The 21,347-nt window shown below is 37.3% G+C and overlaps 1 protein-coding gene across 1 annotated transcript; it reads right to left on the bottom strand.

Moving 5' to 3' along the window:
• Positions 1-412: 412 nt before the first annotated feature.
• Positions 413-12,293, bottom strand: Pdk4 (pyruvate dehydrogenase kinase 4). Its single transcript, XM_047560997.1, has 11 exons — positions 11,983-12,293; positions 10,659-10,800; positions 9,398-9,469; positions 8,292-8,476; positions 8,049-8,135; positions 7,527-7,604; positions 5,587-5,663; positions 3,661-3,759; positions 3,356-3,466; positions 2,918-3,031; positions 413-1,450 (listed from the first exon to the last, which is right to left on the bottom strand). The coding sequence occupies exons 1-11, from the start codon at positions 12,110-12,112 to the stop codon at positions 1,307-1,309; spliced, it is 1,239 nt and encodes a 412-aa protein (XP_047416953.1). The 5' UTR covers positions 12,113-12,293; the 3' UTR covers positions 413-1,306.
• Between the last annotated feature and the right edge of the window lie 9,054 nt (positions 12,294-21,347).

Below are 21,347 nucleotides of genomic sequence, written 5' to 3'. Positions count from 1 at the left end.
CTGCCTTCTGCTTCCCACCCTTCCTATCTCTCTTTCTTCCCTCATTCATTTTGTCTTTCCTTCTTTTCTAAGACTAATCTGTATGAAAGGCCTGCCAACCTGCGTATCACCCCTTAGTCCTTCCAAAGTACCTTGTGCATTACAGCTTTCATTCATTAGCTCTCAGCCTCAGTGATTCTCAGATAAGCATCCTGGCATGAGACTGTCTTACTTCTAGGCTATTTGTTAAAAAAGATATGCCGAGAACAATTTAAATTCTAAAATTCTTGAACAATTCAGCAACTTTTAACCTACATGTTAATATTCAGCAACTTTTAACAGACATGTTAATATTGGAGTGTAGAGGATATAATTAAAGATGTACAATACATCTTTTGAAGCCTAGAAATGGATGCCTGTGGTTTATTACCACTTCAGGGTAGAGACGAGCCATCCTACCAAATTAGGTGCTCAATATGTGATTTCTTTCCCGAACATTGTTTTTTTTTTCCCCATTTATTGCTTCATTTATAAAGAAAGCAAGGTAAGATATCATTCTGCTCTTGCTTTGGCAATTCTTCTCTCTCTCTTCAACCTCCAACTTCCTGAGTTCAGTGCACATTTAACAATTCACGCAAGATGAGGCTCCTGGAAATAAGTGTTCACTTATCATGTAAAGTATGAACAGACAAGCAGCATAGTAAAGGAGCCGTACTGTTCAGAAGAGGTTTTCTTCTGAGTTTTTACATAATCCAAATGCCTTGACTGCAATCTCAAATAAATGCTGTGATTCATTCCTCCTTAAAGTGAACATTATTTTAGCCACTATCCTTGTGTCCCTAGAGCATATAAGTGTATACAAAATGTACATATATGTAGTACAGAATGTAAACTAAGTTCTAATTTTCTTATGGCAGGAAAATACTGGAATCTTGACACTTGATATTCATTAAATAACAATATCTTTTGATGCCAACTAGAAGTCTCAAATACCTGCCTACTGAAACTGCTAACCTCTATCATCATGTTCACCCCCTGTTTCAAACTTGTTGGGTAAAGAGATGGAAAACAGATTTACTTCTTCTTCAGGATTTGGAATACACTCACAAGTTATTATCCATTATAAAACAAGGGGCTGGCATCTGCTAACTCCTGTGGTCCTGCTCTGTGTTCTCCTGGGTCACAGAAATGACTCATTCCTCATTGGAGCAAGGATTTTGTTGCTGTCTTTCATTTTTGTGGAAACGAGAGTTCACACACAAACATTCAAGAAGCAGCACTGCCATAGACCCACTTTGATCCCATAAAATGTCCTGAGTGTCCCTCTTCACACTGCCACTTTTTCCTTTGCAAGATTCCTTGGTTCCCTGCTTGGGATACACCAGTCATCAGCCTCGGTACTCATCTGATAATGTTTGAAGGCTGACTTGTTAAAGACGGGGAGTTTTTCTATCGACTCAGAGGATAAAGCCTAAGAGAAGAGGGAGAAAAAAATCAGATCAAAGAAATTGTGCCTGGCATAATTTGCAATTGAAGCTTTATTCAAAATACATTCAGAGGGGCTGGAGTTGTAGCTCAGTGGTAGAGTGCTTGCCTAGCACGCAAGGGCACTGGTTTAAATCCTCAGGACCATATAAAAACAAATAAGTAAAATAAAGATATTGTGTCCATCTACAACTAAAAAATAAAAATTTACATTCAGTGGTATTCATATTCAAATACATTCATTTAACTGATTTAGTAATAAAAGTACACCAATGCCCCAGTGTGCTAGGCACTTTTGAAATTAAAACTAAAATATAAATATTATCTCCACTCAATAAGAACTAAATAGGACATAAGCAACTATAAATTAGGGAATAGAATTTGCTTTTAGTATTTACACATCCTTTGTTTGGATATTACTGATGTGATGGAATTGATTAGCAAAGTTATTCTTCCCAGGGAAAAACCAGTCTTGCTATGATAGAATGAGGGCCTTAATCTGATACCATTAATCCTCTAAAAGGCTCTTTCCCAATAGTTTGAAGACTTTTGCCCATTTCATAAATGAATGCATTAACTATTTCAGACAGTTAACGGCCATTTGGCATTTAATTCCAATGCACAAAATGGGAGCTTAGGAGCTTAATGTTTTAGCTGCTACTATCTGTAAATGTATTTTCAGTTGAAATAGTTGGCAAATGATTAACAGAATCAGGGCAGTGATCTTAGTAAATAAATTGAGCCTTTTTCAGATATAGAAAAAAACATGTACTAAGTTTTAAAGTTCAAACAGGAAATGCCAGCCATCCCACTGACAGCTTGTGAGCAGTCAGATTTCCTTCCCCTGGATTTCTAATAAGGTCAGCTTAAGGTCTTGTGTGTCTTGATTTCTGTTGTTTTTTTGGCTAGAACATTATTTGCATATGTTTCCCACAGATTTAAGTAAAACGAAAATACAGCTTCTTTCACAGATGCCAAGAGGAGTTGTCTTAAAAAAATTCCCATAGCATGTCCTCACTCTGAAAGTCAGGTAACGGCCTCTTGGGAAAGAATTTTGGTCGCCTGAGGCAGGAAGCAAGACCTAGCTTTCTGTTTGGTAAATGACAATATTAAATAATCTGTGTGCACACTACCAAACAGAAAATAGAACGATCTGTGGTCATTATTTGCATTAATTCAGTTTGAGTAATTCACTCTGGACCATAGAACTCAAAACCGTAAGAGAGTGTACTGGCGTTATAGCCCATCACGTAGAGTGCCTGCCTCCCATGCTCGAGACCAGGGTTCGAGACCCGGGTTCGAGACCCCAGCAGCACTGTTAGTTCAGGGAAATTACAAACAGACAAATGAGACCGAATAGGGGATTCCCAACCCTCTATCCTCTCAACTCAAAACTGTAAGAGAAAAAACAACCATTTTAGATAGATGGTTTTCCATTGAATTCAAAGGATACCTTTAAGTAGATGATAGCATCTGTCCCGTATCCTGACAAAGAGTAGAGATTCAGATCTCCTTGAAAGTACTTGGCGTAAAGACGAGAAATTGGCAAGCCGTAACCAAAACCAGCCTGGAGAGGGAAGGTTAGTTATTAATGAAGAAGTGGACATGATCATTGGAATACAAAATGTAAGAAGGAGTTGTGATCCTCACTGACCCTGATGTCCTAGCACTTAAAGCTGATGTCCTAGCACCTAAATAAATAAATGCTGCTTCCAATCAGACACTCCTGGTAGAATTGCTTAACCATGTTTAGCTTGCTTTGTCATTTCTGCTCATATCCCTCATGCCAAATTTAACTAAACTGATTAACTTCCCTAAATAATTCTTTGCAATCCTGCTGTACACCTAGAACTAGGGGCTGGGATGAATTTAGCCATATAATTGGTCTCACCAAAGGCGCATTCCGAGAATTGTCCATCACGGGTGTTGGTGCAGTGGTGTATGTGTAACTGAAGAGGCGGTCTGTAATTCTTAGGGGAACGCCACCTCCTCGGTCAGAAATCTTGAGCAAACAAACAAGTCATTAGAGCTACACACTAAAAACCATGTACATTTGCCAATGCAAAATTGTCTTTCCTTCAGTTAAAAGTCACCTGGCATGCATGACTCTGATCAGTTGCCCAAAGCTGAAAGCCTCATTATTACTGATTCCAACTCTCTCAAGAGAGAACCATAAGAAAAGCAGAAACTGGTTACCTTAATTGTAAGGTCTTCTTTTCCCAGGACAACAATCACCTCAATTGGTGTAAGGGAAGGCCAGCTTTCCTGGTGTTCAACTGTTGCTCTCATTGCATTCTAAAGAAAACAAAACCATAAGGAATTCAATGGCAGAAGAATGACGGACAATAAATAACTATTTTTTATGTTTAAAATAAATGCAGCACAGAGGGCAATTCAAAGTTTCTATTTTTTTAAGTTAGTGGTAAACAGATCTGTAAATAGTCATTTATGAATGTGTCATGAAGGATGTATAATAAAAAATATTCATTTACCATGTAATATAGCTCTTGGGAGTAATGTCTAATGGAAAAACAATTCTGCTAGCTGTCAAGTTCTTATTTGTAAGCTTAATTTAAATGTAGAAATTGGTTTTTATAGTCCATTTCCTGGCTCTCCCTTTTCGGTCTTTCCATTACATTTTACATCCAACCACCAAAGACTATTACATAACAAATGAACAGTGAATCATTGAACCAATTTATTGACTTTTATAAAATTTGCTGGAAAAAGGTTGTTACTATTTAAAAGGACAGTCAATAATTCTAAATTAAGTTTCAATTTGCATCTGATTATCATCTTAACTTTTACCAGTGAAGGCAAAATAACTGAGTTGGATCACTCAATTTAAACAAATAATCCAAATCCACAAAAAATGTATCCTTTGTCCTTTAACACAGAACAAACTCAAACAAGTTCAGCCTACTGACTGAATATCCTACAGATAAAATCTTTGGCTATTTAATCCATTTTCCCCTCTAACCACCTTTTAGAGTATTATCTGCTTTTTGGTTTCTATATAATATTAAGATATAGTCACTCATTAGTGGAAGTAAAATAAAATAGATCAGATGTTTGTAGTTCAGTCAATACCTCATTGCAATATTAGAATAAGTTAAGAAACAGTACATTTTGAAGAGTTACGTCAGAATTAGGAGCAGATTTCCCTTTTTTTATTTTTTCTTTTTAAAGTTTCCTCCTCTCAGTCCAGGGGACTTTTAGGAAAGTATCACAAAGCTTCAGATGTTTCTGAGTCTTTAATTTTTGTTATTGTTTGTTTGTTGGTTGGTTTAAGTTCAAAGTTTTAGTTTGATCTTAGAACCCACGAAAGGATTGATTCTTAGCATCTGGTTACCTAAAACTGGAAACATCAGAATCATCTGAGAGTTTATTAGACATAGAAATTTTCAGACCTACAGAATCCACAATCTAGGGCAGCATCCAAGCATCTGCATTTTAACAAGTCCTCCAGAAGATTCTAGTGCATGCTAAAGTTTGAGAAGCGCTGTCTTAGGCTTATTAGGGATAATGTCGACTATGGACCAGCAGCACCACAAGAAAGAAGTCTCATTGGTAATTCAGCATCTCATCCTCCACCCAGACCTACTGAATCAGATTTTGCATTTTAACAAAGTCCCCAGGTGATTCATATACACTGCAGAGTAGATTACTGAAGAACTGACTATCCTCTGAGCATATTCCAGACTAAGAATGCAGCCATATCACTAAAAACAACTCTGTCCTTGAGCCTCAGCTTGGAGTTGGACCAGCATTTGGGGGGAAGTTACAAGTCCTAGTTCACTGAAGCATTCAACCTATGACCTCTCTTAACGAATACATAAATGACTAGGCTTTATTGGACACCTGGAAAAGTAATGGGAACATCTTCTCAGCTCTAAAGCATTGAGACATCATAAATAATATTGTGTGTTCTCAGACACATGTTAATGCTACAGTGAGTTTCATGTACTTTTTCAAATATAGGCTATGTAGCTTCTTACTATTAGTAAGCACAGAAATATCAGTGGAAAAGATGTGGAGGGCCTTGTGTAGTAGGGAAATAATATAACCAATGAACTATTTTAAATTTAAAGACAGAATCAGAACTGTTGTCCAATATCATACCTTGAAGAGTTCGAAGAGCATATGATGAAGGTGAGAAGGAACATACACGATGTGAATTGGTTGGCCTGGAAATTTTACTGGAAAAAGTAGACTCATTTAGAGTTAGGAAACAAATATTTTATTAAAATAAACTTCTGTATCTACTTGATTTAAACAGGGTTGGGATATTCCCCATCTTTCCCATCTGAAAATCTTGCCCTAGAACTTCCCTACTTAAACAATAAAGACAACTGGCTTATTTTCAAAATGCTATTTCAGTTGCTTCTTTTTCTTTTTCTTTTGCATTTTTCTACAAATGTATAAAGTTCAACGAAGTATGAAACAAAGATACTATAAATTAGATTATGTGGATGTCTTCCCTATTTGAACATGTTTATACTGGACAATTTCAGTATAAATTTAATATTATATGTATTTTGGGCTGGGGTTGTAGCTCAGTGGTAGAGTGCTTGCCTAGCATGTATGAGACACTGGGTTCAATTCTCAGCTCCTCATATGACTAAATAAAGATCCATCAGTAACTAAAAATATTTTTTTAAATGGTTACATGTATTTTAAGATAGGAGAAGAAATATCTGTGCTTATGGTATAACATTGAAATTAATTTTAATATTTTTAATTCATGGTAGAAGAACACATTTGATTTTTCTATCACCCTAACATTAAATCTTCTATGCTAAATATACTTGAAATTTATCAATAGGTAATGGAAACAGAGAAACAAAAATCTCATGATACTGTTTTGAAAAGAAAAAAGAAAGAATTCTTTGGTGTTCCAGGCCTTGGCAAAGATTGAATCAAAAAACACAAGGTCTGGCACAATCTGCTCTTTATCAGACAGTTCAAGAAGTTTATTTACAATATTATGCAACAATAGGGCTTATGTTGAGAGACATTTTTCAATCTTTCTTAATACTTTTCCTTTAGCATTCACTTTCGTTTGCATGACCCCAACCTATGAATTAGGTTACTCTTAATTTGAGCAACTTGATTTAAAATTTTATCCCTAACACAAATTGTTCCTGTATAAGTGTTACTTGGAAAAAATGTTTACTTTGAATGGAAAAGAGAAGGCTATTCCAATATAAATATTCTCTCTTGCTTTGAGATACAACTATCTTCTAGAGCAGAGTGGGACAGGATAAAAAATACCTTGCATTCATCATATAATTACTTCAATCACTGTAGGACATCCTTGTCTTGTCAAATTGAAGTATGTTCTGCTTCCTAACAATGATATATACTTACAGTACATTTTTATGTGGTGGCAAGAACATTTAACATAAGATCTATTCTCTTAACAAAAATTTAAATATATAATACAGTATTGTTAACTATGATAGTATGCACGTAGCAGACATCTAGAACTTATTTATCTTGCATAACTGAAATTTTTGACCTGTTGAATAGGAAACTCCCCATCTCTCTTTCCCTTCAACCCTTGGCAGCCACTTTTCTACTCTCTGCCTTTGTGAGTGTGACTATTTTGGATATCTCATGTAGGTGGAATCAAGCAATATTTCTTAGTGCAATTTAAAGTATCTTTGTTTCAAAATCTGATGAGTGACCTCTTTGAAGACATCTCCACTGCTAAGTGGCTCTCCCTGCTTCTGGTCTCCTTATCTTTCATATTCTAAAGTAAGCAATCTTTTCTTGATCTAAGATCTTGGAAGCTAAGTAGGTGCTACTTTAAGTTCATAATTATTTGTTAAACCATTTTACTTTATGAATCATCATTAATTATTTAATATGCACAAATGAAGCTTTCCAGCTGAGATAGTTAAAGAGAACCTTGGTTTCAAAAAAAATGTGTACAAATTCTAGGCGAGTTCAGAAGAGAAAAAAGGAACACAAAAGCTGCTTTATGTTTACAAGAAGGAATTAGACTGGGAGAATAATGCGTTTTCCATAAGCTAAAATATAGTTTATTTATAGCTTACCATTTACTTGTGTGAGCTTTAATTCTGGAGATGTTAAATAATACTGATCACAGAGCATCTTTGAACTCTCGAAGGCATCTAGAATAGAATTTTTTTCATAACAATGAAATGAATTTATGCCAAGTACTGAGTTCAAGTAATCCTCAGTCTGCATGGTATCCTGGATCTAAAATATTCACTGGAGTATAGCTTTATATATATGAAAAATGTCTTTTTAATATTTTATTGGGCAATATTTTATTGAAGTTGTAGTTGTAGTAATAGGAATATATACATTTGAGAGATCAAGCATAATATACAACAATGTGACATATTAACAATTTATGTTTAAATTTTTTATAATATTATAAATGAATGTTTATGCTTCTTACTCTTAAAAGCAAAAGACTTTGATGGTCGTATTTATAAAAATACAAACAAAATAATGTGAACATAAATTCATTTACAGTCATCTCAGTTATAGGTATGTCAATCATTTATCACACATTTTCAATAAAGGAAATGTAGAAATTTAGAAATTACCTTGAACCACTGCTACCACATCACAGTTTGGATCGATGCTTCCAATGTGGCTGGGGTTTCCTGTCTTTGAGTCACTAAATATAAGAACTGTTGAAAAATAAAAACAAAAACATAGTAAAACTCAAGATAGTGATTAGAACTACCACTGAGAAAGACTGTGACCCACTGATGAGTGGGATGCATAGTTATAGTGTGATTTACAGTCCATATCCATTTCTATGGATCATGATCATGATTACTTACTGTGCTGGTTCATCAGCATTCGAGTCGAAATGCGGTTCATATAAAATCGATCCAAAAAGTACTGAAGATTTTGATTGGTGACTGGGTCAACTGTACAGCTATCTTTGTACTCCAAGACTCCTTGTGCCATTGTAGGTACTACATTGTGGTGTCTATTTCGAACTTTGATGAGTGTATCTACAAAGCTAAGCCATAACATTTACAGTTAGCATAAGGTACATAAATTTCATTTACTTCTTTTTCTTAGATTGTTTTAAAGTAAGTTAAAGCTATGACTACATGATCAATGTGATCCTACAATATGTACAATCAAAAAAACGACAAATTACACTCTTTATGTATGATCTATCAAAATGTATAAATGCTTTCTACTGTCATGTACAACTAATTAGAACAAATTAAAAAATTAAGAAAGAAAGCAAGCTAAAGCTCTTTTTGTGGTACCTATCTATGTCTAAACAAATAAAATAAAATGTTTGGGTGAAGCTTCATTAGGGCTTTTACTATGGATTCTTCTAGTATAGTAGAGGAGATGGTTCCATAAATAGATTTATTTCGTTTCCATGTTACACATAAAACTACTAACTGTGACTGATAAATTCATTTAGGTATTCATTAAGTCTTCTCTTTAAAAAATAATTAAAATCCAAGGTGACTCCGGAATATCATTGTGAAAACATCTCAAAATTTCTTGTCAGATGTAGTAAACATCTGAACTACACTTATTTAGGTAGTTAGAGACTGTCAGCTCCTCTGAAAGTAAGTGTGCAATCTTCAATTCCACTGAAATATATTGAAATTATTTAATAGTGCAAATCTAATCATTGGAATAAATGCTGCAAATCTAATCATTGGAATAAATTTATAGTAAAATGGAATTCCTTGAGGAAAAAACCCTCAAGCCCTGTACATTTATTCATACTCAGTACCAATTTAAATGCCAATTTCTTCACTTCTAAGAGCCCAATGGGCCCAAATTTGTCATTTGTAAGGGAGTGGAAATTTATTATTCAGAGTTGAAGTTCCTTTAAGTCTGAAAAAAATCTTAGGATTATGTCTGAAAATAACCAAAATTTCAAACCCTTATTCTACTGCATAGAACTTACTCTGACAAAACTTTCTGGTCTTCTGGACTTTTCTCATGGAATTCCACCAACTCCATCAGGCTCTGGATATACCTGTAGAACAATAACATGCTTTGTTTTAAAATCAACAGACAGATATAAATGCTTGGAAATAAAATGCCTTTTTTCCCCCAAAGGATTTTAAAAAAGAAACTAAGCATTGTGTTAAAAATTAAAACTTTCCTTCACAACATTTGAAAAATCATAGGTTAAAAATGTAAAAAGCTATACATTTCAATCCTAACTTTCAAACTTGAAGTTTAGTCTAAAATGATTTTTCAGCTATTCCAGATCAGTATTCATTTCCTGACTGTTAGCAAAGATTCTTGGAAACAACTTTTTTTATAATGCTTTTTATTTTTTCCTAGTATTTTTTCTGTAAGAGTGTAGAAGTCTTGAAGGTAGCAATAAATACTACAGATTAAATACGTGTTTCAGACTGTATCTGTTTCATGGGTTTGTATAATACATGTATTTCCTCAATGGATGAATGAAAAACTGTGCAGTGAATGGGTAAGAATGACACTGTGAATATCCTAGCTTTGTTCTAAAAAAAAAAAAAAAAAAAAAAAAAACTGCTCTTTTAGGTTGCCTACCTTCTCTAAGCATCTGCATTCTTATTGCAAAAGTAAACAATACTGACACAAACTGAGTGCTGGCTGTGAGCTAGGTACTGTTCTAATTTTAAAAAACAGATTACCTCATTTAGTTATGCTCAAACATCTCTTTGACACTTATGCTTCTTCTCATTAATAACAGATGGGGGATTGAGGCATAGAGGGTTTTAAACACCTGCCATGGATTCCACAACTAGAGAAAGGCAGAAGCAACCTTTCAACCCAGAGCTTACTCTGTTACTCAGTGTTAAGTAACAAAGATTAGGTTCTCTATAAATAGTCATTTTAATCTGTTTCCAGGCATAGGATTTCTTTTGCAAACTTCGTGTTTTATTTTGTAAAGAGCAAAATTTAAATTGCATATATTGATGATTTTTCAAATTTCTCTGGGAAGTCAAAATTATATTGTAAAGACATCTACCTTTTTAGGATAAAAGTTCCTATTTATAGTTTCATAACTGCCCTAATGATAACTTAACCAAAAATTAATAAAAAATCCTTTACATCTTTCAAAAAGTGTACTGTTCAGGCCACCTGTTTTCCAATTATGATGTTACTACAGTGTCAAAAATCATCCTCTGGTCATTGTTTTAAAACTCAAAACTTCAAAATGCTTCACCACTTACCAGCTTTTAACCAATTGCACTGAAGAAGTGTTTACTAATCGATCAGGTAGGACATCAATCTCCTTTAGGATATTGGCTAGTCTCACTGGCAATTCTTGTCGCAAAAATGAAAAAGAAGTTCTTTCACATGCATTGTCCGAACCTATAATAAATGAAATACATTTAGTTTTTGGAAAAAAGAACATCTAAATGATCTAAATGATATATTTAAAATCATTAACTATCAAATATTGAAAACACACAAATATTATAAAATCATATTTCACTGAGTTGAGTTACTCTTTCTAGATAATTCAGAAGCAGATATCTTTGTTGTTCTTTCTTCTTTTTCTAAAAAGTCACCAACATAGGAGAATTATTTCCTTTTTTAAGAGAATTTACTCCCAAGAAGAGAACATCCCACAGTTCTTTTTTTTAATTATTTTATTTGTTCTAATTAGTTGTACATGTCAGTAGAATACATTGATACATTTTGATATATAAATACATAAATAGAGTGTAATCTCTCATTTTTCTGATTATATGTATTGCAGGATCACATAGGTCATGCAGTCATACCTGTACATGAGGTAATAATGTCTGTTTCACTCTACTATCATTCCTAACCCCATACCTCTTCCCCTCATTTTACTCCCCTCTACCTAATAAAAAGTAACTCTCTTCTTAACATTCATAAAAGGGTCAGACAACAACACAACATTCTTTAATGAGTTTAGACTGAATTGGGAGTGGGGAGGAGAAGGAGATGGAATAGAAGTGGAGATGTTTCCAGACAATGTTGCATTTAAACTCTTGAAACTCAGGAAGTCTATAAATATTTTCAGCAATAATGCAAATAAATGGAAAGACTACACTGATGAAAAAGTCCGTTAGGAATACAGAAAGATGTACCCTGTGAAGGAGTAGCAGGCAGCTAAGGGATAAAATCCATTAACTGGAGGCTACTTTATCATATTAGGAATCTACTCCCAAGAAGTACATGTTGTGAAAGAGGGGACAGTTTCTGGTCTATTGTTAAGTGGTGACTGAAAGCCACAAGTATTTTAACTCAAAGATTTAGGCCGGTATAAGAGAAAGATACGCTGAAATTGTCCAGTATTAGCAGGACTGCAGGTGGCCTTAACTTGTAAGCGCAAATTGTCTACAAAGTAGCCAAATCTAGGAAAAGGCCAGGTGTGCAGCCGTTGTTTCCAGGACCCCGCAGCAGAGTGGACCCCGGTTGGTTGCTTAATCTTGATACCAGCCCTTCCTATACCCGGGCAGAAAGTTATGGCAGCTCCCCAGCCCTGGTACCACCCAGCCTGGGTCCTACGTCCCCTCTCACCAAAGTCCAGTAGCTGCTTCATGGACAGCGGGGAGGGGCTGTAGCGCGAGAAAAGCTCGACCTCCCGGGGGACCAGGCCGGCGCTGCTCAGGGAGCCCGCGCTGCGCATCACGAAGCGGGCCGCCTTCATCTTGATGCCCCTCGAGCTTGGCAGGGAACTGGAGCAGAACCTGGGACCAAGAAGGGGCGCGGTGCGTCCAGTTGGGAACGGCAGGTGCACCGTGGGGCTCGGTTTTTGAGGGTGCTGTGGAGGAGTCGGGCAGTGAGACCGGGCAGTGGCTCAGGACTTGCGTCTTCCCACCCTGACTGCCTTTTATTTGTCTCTCTGCACTCTCCACCCCCAAACTCAGCCGGGAGGAGTCACTGGGACTTGGAGCCGCGTCCCGAACTTGGGGCCACGCCAATCAGCTCAGAGAAGGAACTTTTGGCCCCGCCCCTTCGCCCGGTCACCTAAGAGTGGCACAGTGACCACGTAGGGGCCTGACACTGGCGGCCAGGGCAGAGTGGGAAGGAGGCCAGAGAGGCGGAAGCTGAAGCGGACATCTGGGGGCAATAAGGGCTCAAGATCAGTCTCTGAGGACAGGGACCCAAGTCGCGTGGGTTGGGGGCCAGCCCAGACTCGTCCTTGTTTACAATTCCGGAGCTGTCTCAATGTCACGCTTTCCGACCCAGAAACTGTTTCCTAGAGTCGGGACTCCGAGAGCTCATTGGTCCTCTCTCAGAGCGGGACTTTTACAGTAGCCAGTCACCTGCGTACAAAAGTATGGGCTTCACTGCCATTGGACAGAGAAAGGAATGAACAATCTAGAGATTTCCCCGTGTTTCTCTCCAGCAGCAAACTGCACACCTCAGGAACTGAAAGTTCCTTTTGCTCTGACTTTAGGAGTTGCCAAAATGTATTTACTTTCTTTCTTTCCGTGTGGTGAAAAAAAGACCATCAATTGGATTCTTCCAGTAAACACTTTTTTAAAAATTAGATTTATCTCTTAGTTTAAAAGTGAAAAAAAAAAGTGATCAATTCTTCAGTTTGACTCACCTTTTTTCCCATCAGAGAATTTCATCACTCTCTCCCCTTGTATGAAACGTCTTTAAACCAAATCTTTGCCCAAGGCATTCTACTCTGCCTTCAAATGTCCCACACAAACTATCTGCCCCAAGAGGTCTTTCTTGATTGCTTCTCTGTCCTTCTTCTTCCAAATATGACCTTTGTCATTCATGTAATTACTACATATTGTAGTTGTTTAGGTTCTTATATTATCCCTTCTTGACCCTGCTCCCCTAAAAGAGATCAGAGTAGGAACCTGCCTGTCTTTGGGATTCTTTCCCTGCTTTGTCACTACTCAATATGTGTTAAATTAGTGGCAGTGATTGAAACACATTATCCCCCTGTAATACATTCCTCAGAATATACTTCCCCTCTCCTTACACTCCAAATGGAATAGACAATGAAGCCACAGTGTTGGGGTAAGCTGGTCATAAGAGAGTTGGTTACAAATGGAATGGAATGAGAGCTAGTGGGTTTAAGATATTGGTTTGCTATACAAGATTCCATTTGTCCTCCTGCCCCTGCATTTAATAAGCAGCCTGGGAGAGGGGAATTCTGAAAGTCCTGGGTGTTCCTAGGCTCCTTTGTTACTCTTTGTCTTCTTTCCCTAGGAGATCTCCCTCAGTTAGATGACTGATATCCAATTTCTTTCTCTAGTACAGACTTGCCTCATAAGAGTCGGACCCCTATGTTTCATTACCTATTCGACTTCTCTTCTTGGATGTCTAATCAGCATCTATTTTGCTCCACCCAAATTCACCACCATTACTAGGGATCTGAGCTTGTCCTGGCAAGTTTTCTGTAACTTTGTTACCTGTTTATAAGTACCATATTTGCTTTTTACAATTTCCCACTTTGTTATTGCTCATAAATCTTCTAGGATTGGGACTTCTCCTTGTGCCCAAATATTTGGCTCAGACCTATGAAAAATAGCATTGTTAAGACATCCAATTTTTCTAATCTCCCAATGATGAGGGTGAGGCTTAGGTTCTTATAGACATTGAGGGATGATTCTGGGGTGAATGAAAGATTCCAGCAATTGCACTTGGGTGACACAAAAAAAAGAAAATAAAATGCATCAACTCAAAATGTAACAACTCAAGCATTTATCTTAAGCTGAAAGAGTTGTGGGAACATAGCAAATTCCAAACTGCATCTCCACTTCTACATAGGTTTTGATACCACTATAATTTGTATTTTGGCACTTGGAATCCTTTTTTTAACATAGCACTATGAAGCACAGGCATGTGTTCAAGAAACCAAAAGATGAAATAAGACTCCCTTTGATGAAGCAAATAAATTTAAGGCAAAATCCCCTCTTTTCCATGGATTAAATCCTGGTAGAGAATTTTCCCCTTTATTTTTTATGGTGCTGTGGTTGAACCCAAGGCCTCATACATGCTACTGAAGCTCTCTACCACTGAACCACCCCACCCCTCTACCAATCCACGGATTACATCCTTGTGTGAGGTCACAAATAGACAAAAATTCATACTGCAGAGAATTACACTCTGATCTGCATAGGGAAAACAAAGGAAATTATGCAGTACAGGTAGATGGGTCTAATATAGGAAAGTTCCATTTGTTGAAGTCCATCTGGTGCTCAACCTCACTTACCCTGTCAGTTGTGGGGTGATTAAAGATCAGGTGGAGTCATATGATGTTCACAGAGATGACTAAGAGCTAAATGTGAACTGAGGTCACCAAGATTTTGTCTCCATGTTGTTCCATCCAATAATATTTACCACAGTTACTCTCACGGTGTATTGCATTCTTCTATGCCATTTCTGTATGATGGAAACTCTTGTTGTAATTGGCGCCATTGATGGCAACTGGGCTGAAATTGTCAGGTCACATTGTTACCCAGTTGGCTAGAATGTGATGTATTACTATGATTAAAGGGTGGCCTGGGAAGAGAGTGGCATGTCTATTCTCAGCTACAGATCATTGAGGTGATCCAGTTGGGACAAAGGTGAAGCAAAAAGATTATTTGAGGACAGTGGATGTGAAAAAAAGCCATATATTCATTTGAGTAAGTGTAAACCATGAGAAGATTTATGAAATGATTTACCATTGGAGGGTAAAATCAAAGCTACCACTTTGCAGACACAGCAACACAGCAACCCTGCTTGAGACACCTGACATTTGAAATTTTGGGGTGAACTCTTACCTAGCACTAAATAACTTTGTCCAGCTTGCCTGGCAAAATCTAATAATATAAGGTTGCTGGTAGAACTTTGAGAATACAAGTCACAATTGTTCTAGAGGGTGGGAGATGGCCAATTTGACAAAATGCATCAGAATCCTTAAAGAGAAGCCTATTCCATTTTCCCACCTCCATGAATGTATTCCAAGGAAGTGACTAAAAATATACATAACTTGAACTACAAAGCCACAATAGAAAGATTAATGGATTTAAGGTTAAAACATGAACTGCAAATTTGGAGAAAGTATTTACATAATGTGTAACAAATGATTATTTAAGAATGGCTATTCAAGTAGGGAACAAAAACGTCATCATCTGTTCTCTCACAGAGATATAGACTTCTGGGGGAAATAGCTATTACCAAAGAAAATGAATAAACAATAAGACTGTACATTAAATTGGGAAAAGCACTATAAAGAAAATGCACACAAAGAATATAATGAACTGGAACTACCTTAGATTTGATGATCAGGAATGGTCTTTCTGAGAAAATGACAATTAAATGAGATGGAACAGCCTTCTATTGAGGATGACAGTGAATACTGGTGAACATATTGGTGGAGATGTTGGGGAAAGCAGAGGCTAAATCACCACTTGGTCTCAGCTGTTTTTTATAATCATGCTAACTTAGAGGATATCAGGTGCCAGGAGCTGGACTAAATTCCTTGATGGATGTATCAACATCTGCTCTCAAGTACCCCAGACTCATAGTTGATGATGGAAAATAATGGTCAATTATTTTATAATTTATGAGACTTTTATTCAATCCCCAGTACAAAAAGCTGTAATTAAATACATGAAAACAATAGTTCATAAGAAAGCTTTGACTAATGTACCATGTTGGTTATGGTGGTGTTGGTGGTGATGGTGATGGTTCCAGACAGTGGGTGATGCTATTGGTGCTAAGGGGCATTTGGAGAAAGAGCTATGTTGGTGATCAGGGATTTTTTACCTCTGAGCACCAGCATTTAGGATGACCTTAAAGAATGGGCAAGATTTTAGCAAATTATTGATAGGTAGTGAGAAAGATCATCCAAGCCTTGGAAAAATTACAGATTTGGAGCTAGGGACACATGAGTGAAATAGAAACCAACGTAGCCTAGAAAATCCTTAGAGAGGAGGGAATGGGAGAATGTACTTCCTGCGCAAATTTGTTAACAGTTAATTCAATTCAAGTAAACTTTTCTAAACACCTGCTTTGCACTGGGCACTATGATTAATGCAAGGGATAAAAAAGTAAAGAAGGTATAGTTTCTATTTTCAAGGTTGGGAAAAAGACATGAGTAAGATTTTAAAAAGCATGATGTGTATAAGGGATGTATGTGGGAGGCAAGGAGTCAGGGAAGACTTCCTTGATAGAGGAGACATGTAAATTATAAAGATTGAATAAACATTGATAGGCAGATGAAGAGGAAGGGTATTGGGGCTGGCCATCGGGAGAGGGACTGAAAAAAGCCATCTTTTTTGGTAGGAAATGAATCTGAGAATGAAGAATTAAAAAAAAATGTTCTCTGATGTTCTAAGCCTACAATACTGAAAGGAAGCAATTTCATTAATAAAGGCAGGGCAGCCAAAAGGGTCAGGAGGAAAGGATATGTTGATTGGAGGATAGTGCAGGTGATGAGTGATATTCTGTCCACAGTTTCTTTACACAAGGCTCCTCTCCTATTTAGCCTCCAGCTGTATCTCACTTTTATCCATGCACAATCGTTCCTTCTAGGGCAGCCCTTTGTTTCTTGGCCTCCTTACACTTATCAAAGTCAAAATCTTTCACCTCCCTAAAGTAATACCTTAGCAAAAACGTTGAAAGTGGTTCATTCCTTTCTTTTGCCAATGTTATTAAAAAATTTTTAAAAAAAGCAAATGAATCCGAATACTGAAGCTAATACCTCTTGAATTTGGTGGGGAAGACAAGAATTTTTATATCAACTCCTAAAACAGGCTATTTTTCTCTTCTTTTCCCCAAGAAGTTTCCCAAGTATGTTTGATGTTTGGTTTATAAAACAATGAAGAAAGGTGAGCAAAAGAAAATGAATAATTAATTGAAGAAGAAAAATCAATGCATAATAAACAAATGAAAACAATCCCAAACTAAGGAGTAATTAGGCAAATAAACAGAAATAAAACAGACATCATTGTTTTACCACCAGATTGGCAAAAATGAAAAAGACTGATAGCATCTGTTGGCAGGATCCGGGAAGTGAACGCTCTTCTATGCTATTTGTGTGAATGGAAAATTGGCCAACTTTTTTTTTTTTTGGAAGGTAATTGGCAGAATCTACAGAAATACCAAGGATGGTTATCCTGTGTCAGTCATTCCATATCTAGAAACCTATCCTACAGTTTTACCAACAGAGAACATAAAGATACATGTACAAAGTTGTTCATTATACTATTGACTGTATAAACAAAAATTTGAAAACAACTTGTGCATCCCCCTGGGGAATGGATGAGAATCCATAGCTGCAAACTAATGACACATTTATGCATCAAATGTTATGCAGATAATAAAATGAATGTGGTAAGTTTTTGCAGCAGCCTTGGGGGTCTGTGGCTCTGATCTTTCAAGGAAGGGTTTGCTGTCAGTTGCAAGGAATGCAATTAGCTGACAGCCTTTGGCACCAACATGTTTTGGATCCACACAGCTGTTAAACTTAAGCCACCCTTTCCCATGCAGTCCCCAGTGATATTTGAACACCTAGAAGGACCTGGACATTTCTCCTCAACCTAGGACTCCTCCGATGGGAATTCTTTGTTCTGGAGGTCGCTACTGGGTGGCTGAGGCTTGGTCAGATCTGTGTCTCAGTCTGAGTCTGCCCTGCTCCATGCTGCTTCCCTGCCCTCTTTCCTTTTATATTCATCGTAGTTGGGAAAACTTTCCCTAATCAATATTGCTTCCTCCCTTTAGCCCTTCACAGCTTGCCTCTGTCAACCTAGCTAGGAGCTCTGAAGCAAGCGCTTCCCGTTAGAGAGTGTGAGCTGTTATTTCCCTTCCGTGCCTGAATGTGTAACTGGGATTTGCATACTTGGCAGTTGGCATTTGTAAAATTTCATATTAGGACTCTGGCTCATGAGGTTAGAGTTGTCACGTGGGGAAGTTCCACATCTGGGATTTTCTCCCAGAATAAGACAGTAAATATAACATAAAACATTTTGGTGGAAATGACTGAGATTAGTGCCCATCTTTATAAGTATCTTATGGATGTAGGGATGGTATTTATCATCATTTGCCATGTCATCATTCATATGAATTCATCATTAGAGACTGAATGGTTCCTTGAGAATGACTGGTGACTACTATGAACCAGGGGTGTCCACCCTAACTGAAGCTGTTATGCTGGATGTAGGATTCTCACAAAACCATATTAATTTGTGGAAATGTAAATTAGTATTCTGGGCATATACACAAAGGAAATGAAATCATTACGTTGAAGAGATATCAGCTCCTGTGTTCACTTCAGCATATTCACAATAACCAAGAAATGGAAACAACATAAGTGTCCCTTGGTTGATGAATAGATAAAGATAATATGGTACCACTACCCAGTGAAATACTATACAGCCATAAAAAGAAGGAAATCCTATCATTTGAAACAATATAAATGAGCTCGAGGAACATTATGTTAAGTGAAACAAATCAGGCACAAAACACAAATACTACATGATCTCACTTGAAAGTGGAATCTGAAATCATTGAATTCATTTAAATGGAGAGTAAAACGTTGGTTATCTCCGACTGGAGGTTGGAGCCGTTGAGAAGATATTGGTCAAAAGATACAAAATTTCAATTAGACTAGAGGTGTAAATTCAAAAGATCTCTTGTACCATACAGTAATTATAGTTAATAACCATGTTTCATCCATGTGAAAATTGCTAGAGATTTTAAGTGTTCTCACCATAAATATGATAACTATGTGAGGTAATACATATTTTAATTAGCTCCATGTAGCCATTCCACAATGTATACATTTTTCAAATATGTCATGCATCATACACATATGTATTTTTTCAATTAAAAAATACAAGTTAGTATTAAACATTTAAAAATATGACTCCAGGAACATGTTACCCAGGCACTGATTTGATGAATTTATGCAATCATTTCTATCAGCCCCCATTCCCTGAAACCTCTTTCACTCCAACTCTGCTTATCAGGGGATGCAGTGACATCATCTATATGTATTGACTTAAGAAAATTGTGGTCTATAGTTTATTAATTGTAAAAAGCATGTTTCAGACCAATATGTTTATAATATGGTATGATTTTTATTTAAGAGAGAGAGAGGGAGAGAAGTGGATATGAATCTGAATTGATGTGAGCTGACAAAGAGTCTGGAAAGGAACCACACCAAACAATCACAGTATCATTGGAGGTGTGTGGAAGGAGAAATGTTCACTTCTTACTTTCTCTCTCCATATTTATATTCGACATGGTGTCTGGCTCAGTGCTAAAGCTGGTAATAGTTCTTGACCAAATCAACCAAATCTTGTAGGAAACACACTCCTCTGGGAGAGGTTGCTATTTGCCTGTGATTTGCTTCTCTCCCGGGATTATGGGATCAAACAACAGTGCAGTTGGGCAGCTGGAAATTTTACTCCTACTACGGACGACTATGCCCCTGCCAGTTTCAGTGGTCCCTTGTGACTGGGCTTTGCCTTAGTGTGACGGACTGGGAGGGTACAGTGAAGAGCATGTCTAGAAATAAATGCAGTACAATGAGTCATGATGGCCTAGCCCACTGTCACTGAGTTTGAAGGTAACGCTGGAGCTCTGGGGAGCTATAAAATCCTAGGCAACTTCAAAGGTTAGGAGAAGGAATTAGCCAACTCTCAGTCCCACAGTTCCTTGAACTCTTTAATCCCAGTAACTTTGACTCCTACTACATTTCCGTTACCTGTTTCTGTGGGTACTTCACATACCAGATGCAAGGGTTTGAATGTGTACCTTCCAAAATCCATGTTGACACAAAATCCATGTTCCCAATGTGGTGGTATTTGGAAGTGAAGACTTTGGAAGTTATTAAGTCACAAGAGCTGCACACTCCTGGCGGATTAGTGCTTTAGTAAAGGGATAGGGAGTGGGTATTGACTTAGGTTATTTTTGCTTCTCTGCTCCTCTATCCTATGAGGACAGTGTTCCAGTCCTCCAGAGGATCCAGCAACAAGGCCATGGTCTTGGAAGAAGAGAGTAGCCCTCAGCAGACAACAAACTTGCTGGCACCTTGAAATAGGACTTTCTGGCCTTCACAACTATAAGAAATAAATTTCTTCTCTTTATAAGTTGTCCAGTCTAAGTATTTTGTTATGGGAGCACAAAAGGACTATACACCAGATCACACTCAGGACTATCTCCTCTCTGAAAATATGAAGGCCAGTGGTTCCTCCCCTCTGATTCCAACACATTCTCTTCTTCTTTCCTTCTGTGTATCTCCTTGCTGTCCCTAATCTTGTCCTGGCATTCATGCAGATTTTCTGGCCCTAATCCTTGTCTTTTGCTCTAACATGTCATTCATCTTCTGTTTCCCATTTCTTCCCATTTCAGCCTAGATCCTCTGTTCATTCTTTCTTTCATTCTCACCTCTCTTCCCTTCTCATTTTTCTGTCTTGCTAGCTATTAACCAAGGGACCAGTATTCTTTCACTATGATATTTTCTCCCCCAGGCAACCATAGCATCTCTAGGTGCAGGACTCATCAGTGGTCTTTGGGTTCCAATAGTTCAGCTAATGGACTCTCTGGATTCTATGTTGTATCATTGGACCTCAGAGTCTACCTGGGCCCATATCAAGTCCGATTTAACTCAGGCATCATCTAATTTTTTCTCTCTCATTTCATCCACACTTGACTAGATTTTTCTCTGAACTGTTTTAGACATCCTGCAATGTGACATAGCCTCTCATTCTCATCACCCTTCTTCCAAACGGATTCTGGAACTCAGGATTTGTTTTCAAACTCCCTACATACCCCATTTGCTTCTCTGAAAATTCTCTCTATATTTTTGCTACAACTTGAAGACACCATGTTTCTTAAAGCTTCTTGAGTGTAGGGACTTTTCTCAGCCCAAAGTTTTTCACGTGTTGAAAGTGCGATGGGCATCCCCCTCCTCCCCCCACACC

This window comes from Sciurus carolinensis, chromosome 8 (genome assembly GCF_902686445.1).
Source record: "Sciurus carolinensis chromosome 8, mSciCar1.2, whole genome shotgun sequence".
NCBI lineage: Eukaryota > Metazoa > Chordata > Mammalia > Rodentia > Sciuridae > Sciurus > Sciurus carolinensis.
Note: the sequence above shows the minus strand (reverse complement) of the source record. Positions and strands in the feature narration are given on the sequence as shown.

Bases quoted from the DNA above. Each gene is read 5' to 3' on its own strand.
- Pdk4 (XM_047560997.1), bottom strand. From the start codon at position 12,112: ATGAAGGCGGCCCGCTTCGTGATGCGCAGCGCGGGCTCCCTGAGCAGC. The intron at 10,801-11,982 runs GTGAGAGGGGAC...CATTTATTATAG, and splicing joins GAAGCAGCTACTGGACTTTG to GTTCGGACAATGCATGTGAA. The intron at 5,664-7,526 runs GTAAGCTATAAA...TACTTTTTCCAG, and splicing joins AAAGCTCACACAAGTAAATG to TAAAATTTCCAGGCCAACCA.